General features: G+C 43.1%; 1 protein-coding gene and 1 non-coding gene across 2 annotated transcripts; both read right to left on the reverse strand.

Annotated features, from left to right (window-relative positions):
• Positions 1-2,437: 2,437 nt before the first annotated feature.
• Positions 2,438-9,505, reverse strand: Slc25a3 (solute carrier family 25 member 3). Its single transcript, XM_055627800.1, has 8 exons — positions 9,407-9,505; positions 9,066-9,214; positions 7,439-7,560; positions 5,201-5,380; positions 4,235-4,416; positions 3,588-3,760; positions 2,852-2,962; positions 2,438-2,773 (listed from the first exon to the last, which is right to left on the reverse strand). Exons 2-8 carry the CDS (start codon positions 9,208-9,210, stop codon positions 2,613-2,615), a joined length of 1,074 nt encoding a protein of 357 aa, XP_055483775.1. The 5' UTR covers positions 9,211-9,214; positions 9,407-9,505; the 3' UTR covers positions 2,438-2,612.
• Positions 3,829-4,074, reverse strand: LOC129691811 (small nucleolar RNA SNORA53). Its single transcript, XR_008722564.1, has one exon. It is a non-coding gene; the product is annotated as a small nucleolar RNA SNORA53 (small nucleolar RNA).
• Positions 9,506-9,903: the final 398 nt, after the last annotated feature.

The following is a 9,903-nucleotide window of genomic DNA, read 5'->3' on the forward strand; positions in this document are numbered from 1 at the left end:
ATTTGGACCCTTCTGTAGTATCACTGCCAGTCTCATGAACTCCTCTTTCATGGATGTTCTGCTCTGCATAACTGACATCAGACATGTAATTAAATGTCAAAAAAAAAAAAAAAAAAAAAAACAAAAAAAACAAAAACAACCCAACATATGTATTAAGCTATGAGAGTTGAATACTTATTAGTACATTTATTTATTAGTACATGTGAACTCTCAGAAGTTCTAAGTAGTCCAGACTGGTCTCACATTAGCAATCCTCCTGCCCTCACAAGTGCAGGGGTTACAGGCATACACCCATTAAAAAAAAATTTTTTTGGTCCCCTCCCACCATGACAGGGTTTCTCTGTGTAGCCTTGTCTTGGATACCCTGGAACACATTCTGTAGACCAGGCCGGCCTGGATCTCAAGATCCACCTGTCCTTCCTCTTGAGTGCTGGGATTAAAGCTGTACATTATCACTTCCTGGATAAATTAATTTTTTTGTTTTTGTTTTTTTTGAGACAGGATTTCTCTGTATAGCCTTGGCTATCCTGGACTCAGCTTGGAGACCAGGCTGGCTTCGAACTCACAACAATCCACTTGACTGCTGAGATTAAAGACATGTGCCTGGCTGAATTAATAATTTTTAATATTTATTATTTATACATTATTCTGCCTACATGTAGGCCTGCATGCCAGAAGAGATCACATTATAGATGGGACCACATTATAGATGACTGTGAGCCACCATGTGGTTCCTGGGAATTGAACTCAGGGCCTTTTGAAGAACAGCCAGTGCTCTTAACCTCTGAGCCATCTCTCCAGCCCCCACATTAATAAATTTTTAAGTGGACATTTTACTTGGATTTTGAGGAACAAATACCTGTGCAGCACTTAGAAATTGCTTTGAACTTCCTACCTGTTGAGAGCAATTTTCAACAGCTTAAGCACAACATACCAACACCTACAACAAAACTTGAATCCTCCACTGGGCAATAAGAACACCTCAGTGACAGGTACCCTGAATAGTTTTAGGTCCCTGCTCTATTTTGGGTTGGCTGCACCAATCTATTTCCAGTCCCACTTGTTCCTACACTCTGGCAACTAGCAAGATGTCTTTGGCAATGTGTGCTCATGCACACCTTCAAAAACAGCCCTTAGGAGGGAGACAGATCTCTGAGTTCAAGACCAGACAGACATTATGAGGACCTCTCCAAAAATAAGTATTTTCTTCTTCCCTGTATCTGCTATTTGAAGAATTTGCTTATCTTCTAGAAGACTTTGATGGTCAAGTCCTAAGTCAGCGTCAGCCTTTTACTGGTAAGCCACCCAAGACCCAGCTGTCCTGGAGCTGCCTTGCTAAAGACAGCCACTAATAAAATATTCTGGAAGGGAACATTTCTAGCCCAGGCAACCAACCAAAAAGTTGTAAGGCCCAGAGCCAGAACAGCTCAACAGATGCTTCAAAAAGCCACTTTCAGGTGTTTTGTGATGTAGCAGTAACAAACGCATACATCATAGCAACCACCAGGTTAGACCCAGTAAGCACCTCCCTTTCTCTTCAGTATGGGTGTAAGTTTAACATACAGCTAACTAGACACACGATTCCTAAATTTAGTTCAATATTCTTAGAAAACAGATTGATAATGAAAGCGTTTGTCCCTCTTGGAATCCTTGCAGAAGCAAGCCATAGTGGCTATTTGTAACCCCAGAAAGCTGAGGCAGGAGGGTCACTTGACTGGCCAGGGATACAAACGAGGTCTCAAAACCAACCTCAGACTGAGCCCCTCCCCTCCACTCTATGTATATACATATATCATATACACCTTATTAGATTGTCAGCCTTCTCCAAGTAACCAAGGACTTCAAGGCAAAAATCAGAACACAAATTGGGCCTTTGTATTTCTAATAACACAAGTGGAAAACTGGATTCAGAAAACTGTAGCATTAACATGTGGGCTGACCGCTCCAAGCAAACCTCAGGAGTGTACCCAAGACTGTGTCTCCAGCTTCATCCACCTCACAGTCAGTTGTCTAGTAGTCTCTCATAAAAATCAAACTGAAAATAGCTGACAGTAAATTTAGTCTGGTTGTGAAAACCAGGTTACCTTAGGAGTTTTTTAGCAATCTTGTTTTGGTCCTTAACTATCACTCTAAGAATAGCCTAATTTGGATACCCTTTTATAAATAAGGATCAAAACTCACTAGCATTAAAAACTGAACATCAGACAAATCTGCTTTGCTAAAATTAGGTGGTCAAAATAAACCACAAGTCAGTTTTATCCATATTTAATGTTTTTGAAAACTTAAGACTACTTCCTATTCCAGGACCTCCTTGAGGGGACAATTTAGGAATAGTACCAACTATTAAGTTTACATTTTTTCCTAGGTATATCTTTAATTCTATTTTAGAGCTAAATCTTTTTCAACACTATTTTTTAAAATAACAAACTCAAAAACATCATGAATAGATGGGTTTATTTAGCAGTAAGTTTGAAACTCTTGCTTTAAGCAAGGGTACTACAGTAATTATATCAGGAACAGACAACTTCCTATACTTTCAAATATATAAAAGTTCCTTTGCACTTTCTTCAACACTGATCAGCAAGCAGATTCAGTCCGTGTTACTCTGACGTCTATTCAGTTAGGCCAAGCTTCTTCTTCAGGGACTCTGGCATCTCGGGAGGAGGAGGGCGAGGGAGCCGGAAGTAGACCTTCACGGAGTCATAGATGAACCACTGTAGTGCAGTCAGAGTGCCAATCATGATGATTCTGGCGAAGAGGCCCTTCCACACACCTGGTTCAGAGAGGAAATATGAATGGGAGAACCATCTACCCAAGCAGTGCTCCTTCTTTAGGGGGGAGCCTTTCTTACCTCTAAAGCCAAGTCTCTGAAGGACCTGAGACGCAGTGCTGCCTTTCTCTTTATTCAGCACAGAGACCACAGAATCAGCAGGGTGAGAAACAATTGCACAGAAGACTCCAGCTGGGGGAGAAAACAGATAAACTCAGACTAATATTCCTGCCTCCGCCTCCAAAGTACTAGGATTTCAGGAGGGTGTCACCACATGGGCTTCCATAGTTTTTATTATTTAAATCTTCTTTTTTTAATGTTAGACTTACTCATTTTATATGCATGACTGTTTTCCGTGTGTGTGTGTGTGTGTGTGTGTGTGTGTGTGTGTGTGTGTGTGTGTACCACATGCATGTCTGGTATGCCCACAAAGATCAGAAAAGGGTATCTCTGGAAATGGAGTTACAGATGCATTTTCAAGCATAACAACGGAATGTCATAGTAATAATGGTAACTACAGAACAAGACTCTTCAGAATTGAGAGTATTGAGAACCAACAGAGCATAAAAACACAAGTATAGAACTGCTTCTTAGCCTTGGCACTCTTCTTCACAAAGGAACAATAATGGAAGTGATAAAAATTGTCCATAATTTCATGAACAAGTATGTTCTAAATAATTCATACCAGCCAGAGTATGGTGGTGCATACCTTCAATCCCAGCACTTAGGAGTTAGAGGCAGATGGATCTCTGATCTACATAGTAAGTTCCAGGGCAGCTAGGGTCATATAGTGACATAGACACAGACAAAACCATACCTATGTAACCTGCCACAAACGTCACAACCAGCTGCTCTGGCTTTGAACATTCACTTCGAGGCTTGGGAACCACAAATTTGTACAAAGCTTCAACAGTACGTTCAAAGCAGGCGAACTTCATCATGGTGTATGGGATCTGTCTCATCCACAGAGGCGCAACACCCTTGTAGAACCTAGGAAGTTAGAACACTAACTTACATAGGTGCCTAAGTTAATATAGCCGAGTTTCATCAGCCACAGAAGTGTCCGCACGCCAGTCGAGTCCTGACAGTAACACACGACAGCATAACGCACGTCATTTCCATCAGAACCTTATGACTAACGTGCAGGTATATTAATCTCACATGCCAATGACTCAAGCACCTTCGACTATACAACCAACAAAGTTGCTGGATGTTTCTTGGACTGGAACTACAAGAAACAAGACGTTTACAGGTAGAACTCAATTCAAGATTCATCCACAAAGGTGGATCTAAGGAAGCATGTTGGCACATTAACATACAAACTAACTACAAATATATTAGGAATGTCCTAACAAGCCCTCCCCACCCAAGTCAATAGATACTTTGACAAGCATCAGATCATTTTCAGACTGACAGACAGACTTAGTTTTCCCCAATGGTACTTTTAGGAAAACGCTCACTTACGCATTTAAGCCTTCTTCTTTATACATTTTGGGAACAGCTTCCCTCAATGTGTTGGCATAGCCAGGCTGGGTTTGAATTCGAACTTTAGCAGCTTCCATAGGAGCCAGGGCAATGTCGGCAAAGAATTCAGCACTGGCAGAAGCAGCTAAGTACAGTGATGTGCGCCACAGATAGGTGTTTTCCTAAAAATCCAAACACAGACATGAAATGCTGTTGCACCAGCTGTTTCAATCTAACTTTCTATGGCATGATGCAACTGCAGATATTATTAAAATATCCCTCTTCCCTTTTTTGGCTTAAGACCAAACTTCAGTCTATCCAATTTTACCCTTCCTTATGGGACAGGCTGGCTTCAAAGTCACAATATACTCGTTTCTGCCTCCTGAATGCTAGGATAACAGATGTACACGACTCTGCCTGATTTGTCTGAACTTATTACAGTCCATGAATCACACAGTGTCAGAATGAATGTACAGCCTCTCAGCCTCATGAACCAAATGTTTAACTACAACACGATGTCCATATTCTGAATATCTATGGGACACATATAAGTAATCCTATGCTACACAAAAGGAACCCCAAACTCTTACACTAACACACACCAACCATACTTACATTAAGAGAAGCACAAAAATCTTATGGAATGCTTTGCTTTTCATCCTATCTGTTATAATTTGAGACACGCTGCTCACTATTTCTGGAGCCATTTCTTCAGCCATAAAACAAGAAAAGTCAAGAAAAGCACAAGATCCTTTTTCTTTTTTTTGTTTTTTCAAGACAGGGTTTCTCTCTGTAGCCGTGGTTGTCTTGGACTCGGCTTTGTAGACCAGGCTGGCCTTGAACTCAACTCAACCTACCTGCCTCCCTAAGCACTGGGATTACAGGCATAAGTCATCATACCTGGCTATAAGATCCTTTTCAATCTCAAATACTTGGGACTTTTACTGTCAAAGTTAAATCACGTACCTCACCAAGCATGTTGCTATATAAGACTTTGAAGACTTCATAAAAGCCGAATTTGCAGAGCCCTTGCATGGAATAGCCAATGAAAGTTGGGGCCCATCCTTTAGCCAAACCACGAACACCATCTTCTTTCAGTGTGATGGAGAAGCCATTAAATATTCCTTTGTACTTCTGAGGGTCCACCTTTAAAAAGGGAAATGTTAATAAAATGCAAAGAGCTATGTTAACTTAGCTGTATGGTGTTTCTTTATTTGCCAAGTTCTTTACCATGAGTTTTGTGAAAACAAAATGTAAAGATATCTAACACTGTCACACTTTATTCTACTACTGTGCTTTTAAATTTTAAGTAACTACAAAAAAAAAAAAAAAGGTATATGCAAGTTCTTAGCTTAATATAAGCTAAACACCTTTTTAAATTTTTGTATGGTGTGATCATGTATATGGGCTTCTGTGTGCATGTGTGTGGAGGCCAGAGGTCAATGGTGGGAGCTTCTCCTGGGATCCTCCTCTATCCTTCTTGCTAGCGCTGAGATTATCGCTGTGTGTGATCACGCTCAACATTTTACTAACGTGCTTAGAGATACCACCTAAGTTCTTCATGCTCATATACTTTATTGACTGAGCCATCTTCCCAGCCAAATGGGAAGGATTTGGGTGGTTAAAACAGGGTCTCTATCCCAGGCTGGCCTCAAATTCAGTGATCCTCTGCCTCCCAAGTGCTGGACGACAGGAATGAGCCACCACTTTCAGGCTCTATTTAGGATTGTTTTTATAAACAACATCTACATCGAAGTCTAGCTTCTGATAAGTTTTACTTATCACTTGGATAGTTGAAACTATAAAATGTCAACAAAAAGTAAAAAATAAAATTGTTCTTCAGATACTAGTACTGCTATTAGAGCCCTTTAAGTAGATCATACTATGTTATGAACCACTGTAACTGTAAACATTAGATAACCAAACTAAGCACAATTCTAAGAGGTACAGCATCTAACAGTTTCTTCTATTTCGGGAATTAGGTTCACTCCAAGAGACATGCATGTTTCAGAAGTTCTACTTTGTATCTATCATTCAATAACCAATGGGAGTAAGAGTGCTTATCTCAGTATTTCTGCCAGTACTTGAAGAGTTGGTATACATCACCTGCCCCTCTCTCCCTAATATTTCACCTTCCTTTCTCTTTTAGGTAAGGGGACCTCTAATCCTGTTTGAAACAAATAAATTTTTAATGTTTGATTACTTTTGTTTCAATAATTATAAAACTCAAACTATGAGAAAAATAGAAGAAGCAATGCTCACAATATTTTCCTATGAAGACAATAAGAGCTTCTTTGAGAAATAAGCATGTCCATTGCCTCAATATTTAGGGACAGGAATTTACTTCACATAACACATGAAGACTGACCACCCATTCTGATATGTAAAATACTGCTGCAATGACTACTTGGGATCTTGAACTAAGCTTTGAAGGAAAAAAAAAAAAAAACCAACAACCACCACTAGCCAGAACTGAACAGTAGCAATTAAGATGCACTTACATTATGGGCAGGAACAACTAACATCTATCTACCCACGGTGAGAGGCACCTTAGAAGAAAGCTGGAGAGGCTGATGGAAAAGGACACAGTGCTCTCCAGAAGAGCTCAGCTCCCAGCACCCAGGCCGTATAGCTCACAACCACGTGTTAACTACAGCTCCAGGTGACCTGAGGCCCTCTTTTGGCTTCACAAATAAATAACTGGAGCTGGGACTGATTTCTGCTGAACTCTATAGCAGTTCGGATACTTTCACTTCTCATTTGTGAAGCTCTTTAAAAAGCTGGGAATGGGGGCTGGAGAGAGAGCTCAGGCTGCTCTTCCAGAGGATCTGGGTTTGAGTCCCAGCACCTATACGCTGGTTCACAACCACCCATTAACTCACATTCCAGGGAATCAGATGCCATCTTCTGGCCACCCAGGGCACCAGGCAAACATATGGTACACAAACATACATGCAGGTAACCCATACACATAAAGTAATAGTTTTAAATAAATAGACTAAGCTGGAAATGTAGCTCAGTGGTAGAGGCTGCTCCTAGCACACACACTTAAGAGCCTGTGCTTGCCTGCCAAACCTGCCCCCCAATGACAACCTAAGTTCCATGTGGCTCCAGCAGAGAACCCACGCCCTTACCTCCACACCCACCCACCCATCCATAAAATAGTACAGCAAATAATAAAATAACACTCATGCCAATACAAACCTGCATGCGGCATTTTACTAAATCCAGGGGAACAACAGCAGTGTGTGTCAGCCCACAACTTAAGACCCCACCAAAGCCACACAGTGCATAATACTTCATGGTGCCAAATTCACAACTGTACTCTGTAATAAGACAAGACACACCGTGCATTTTAATATAAATTCGTATTAGTGCTCATCAACTTACCTCCTGGGTAGTTAGGTTTCCAGACAGCTTGTTAGTAGCAGTCTGTATCTCACAACTTAGGAAACACATTTCAACAATGTTTTAGTCCAGCATGCAAAACAAACCTGCATTCTGCATTTAACCAGATCTAGAGGAACCAATGCTGTATGTGTTGTGCCACAGCTAATAATCCCTCCAACTCCACAGAGGATAAAGAATCTGCCAGATCCATATTCACAGCTATACTGCTCTGTTTGATTGAAGAAAAAAAAAAAAAAACCAATTATTTCTTCAGAGACTGAGGAAGTCCAGGGGAATTAAAGAAAATTCTATTTCTTTTTGAAATAGTACTATGACTACTATGCAGTGTTAGCTACTGGCTACAGTTAATTTTAAAAAGATGTGTTCCCTACCGCGTAAATTACAAGAAAGTCACTGTCAAATCAGATCCCTTAAAATTATTAGGATGTGTATCTGGGAGATATCAACTGAAACTTATTTTGACTATTTTCTAAAATTTCCTGCGTTGGTAACGTCAACTCAAAGCAGTTACTAAGAGAGCACCTTCCAAGAACAAAATCATCCTGAGAAAGAGCACTTGATGGGTACAAAGCTTGTTAACTTTAACGTGTACTCCAGCCATTAACCAACTACCCACTTAAAAACTCTTATGAAATCACATATGCCTAATTCCTGCAGTCAGAAACATTAAATATACAAATATTCGCTTTAGCTTTTTAAACCAGAGGACAATGATAGGAAATAAATAGGAAAGTGAACGGGCTTTTCCATTCACACAACAGAAGCACAGGAATGACTGGGGGAAGGGAGGCAATTGTTTTATTCTCACAGTGTGGCTAACTCTGGAGTCCTATAACTCGATTTTTAAGTTAAAACCCACAACTAAGCTAGAGAAAACCACCTTGAACCCAAAATTATAAACTCAAATGGATGCGTACACACACCTTATAATCTGCAAGTCACCTCTTCCACCTGTAGCACCAATAGCAACAGACTCCCAACCGCATTACCTCATATACGACCAAATAAAAAGATTATCAAAATACTTAAGAGAGGCAAATCAAATAAAGGGTTATGGAGCTGCAACTGTGGCTGGCTAGTCGTTAAAAATGAGCTTTTACTCAATAGACTTGGCTGACCAAGCGGGCTCCTGGGGAAGATAAAGAGAGGGGTCACCGCCTCTCTGCCTCTACTCCCTCGGGGACACGGAGGTCACTTGAGTGGCGCTGGACCTGGGCCCTTTCACGCCCTTGAGGGAGGGCCAAGTATCCGACAGCGGCCTAGGGCGTCAGAGCTGACGTCCCAGGGCCAGAGAGAGACCGGTGCTCGGGTCCAGGGCTGGCGCGTCCTTCCCCGACCTCCAGACCCTGCCCAAGCCACGGAGGCAGGGCAGGGGGGACCATGCAACCTGCGTTCGCACAGAGGCAGGGTGTGACCTCACCTTCCACGGCCGCGGCGGCCAGGTGGCGGGAACGCCGGGGCGGGCCCGGGGGGCTGCGGGGACCCGACAGGCCATCGTGCACCAGCTGCAGGTGCGGCGCGTTGAAGGGGTTCGCCCGCGCCAGGTGCGCCACGGACGAGAACATCCTCCTGCGGGGGGGACAGAGCACGGAGTGAGACCCGGCGCCGGGCACGCCGGGCTCTGCGCCCTTGAGGAGGTCACAGCTTCTCCCCCAGGGACGCCGAGCCCGGCCGGGCCCACGGCCAGGGCGGCGGCCACAAGGGACTTCGGGGTTCCACGCCCCGCACCCTCCGCGGCAAGGCCAGGACGCCCTCACTTGCCTAAGATGGCGAACACCCAACCGCTCGCTGGGCAAGGCTGTGGCTCACAGAGACCGAATGTCCTCCCCGCCCGAAGATCGTGCCCTTCGCGCGGCGTCACCGTGACGCACGCGCAACGTCACCGCGCCACGTGCTGCCCATTGGCGGAGAGGAACGCGGAGCCCGAGCGTCATTGCGTACTCCTAGCAACCTTATTCCCGCCCCCGCCCCGGCTCTTCCGGCCCGGCTAGTGCGCAGGAGTGTTCGTACTGCGCAAGCGTGCATTCCCAGAGCCGCCTCCCCCCACCTTTTTCTTAATGTGTAATCTTGGCCTTGGCCTTAGACTTGGCAGGCGACATACACACTATGTCCCTTCACCTTCAGGTGTGTCTTCTTAGTGCCAGGAATTTTTACGTGTCTTTAATTGACCGGTATAAACTTTTTAAAGCAGGAATGCTTAAGGGATACGTTATTTAGGTACTGAAGCTAGTAATATCACTACAAGATCTTAGGTCACA

The sequence above is a fragment of the Psammomys obesus genome, unplaced genomic scaffold, assembly GCF_907164565.1.
Source record: "Psammomys obesus unplaced genomic scaffold, mPsaObe1.curated_primary_1811, whole genome shotgun sequence".
Taxonomy (NCBI): Eukaryota; Metazoa; Chordata; class Mammalia; order Rodentia; family Muridae; genus Psammomys; species Psammomys obesus.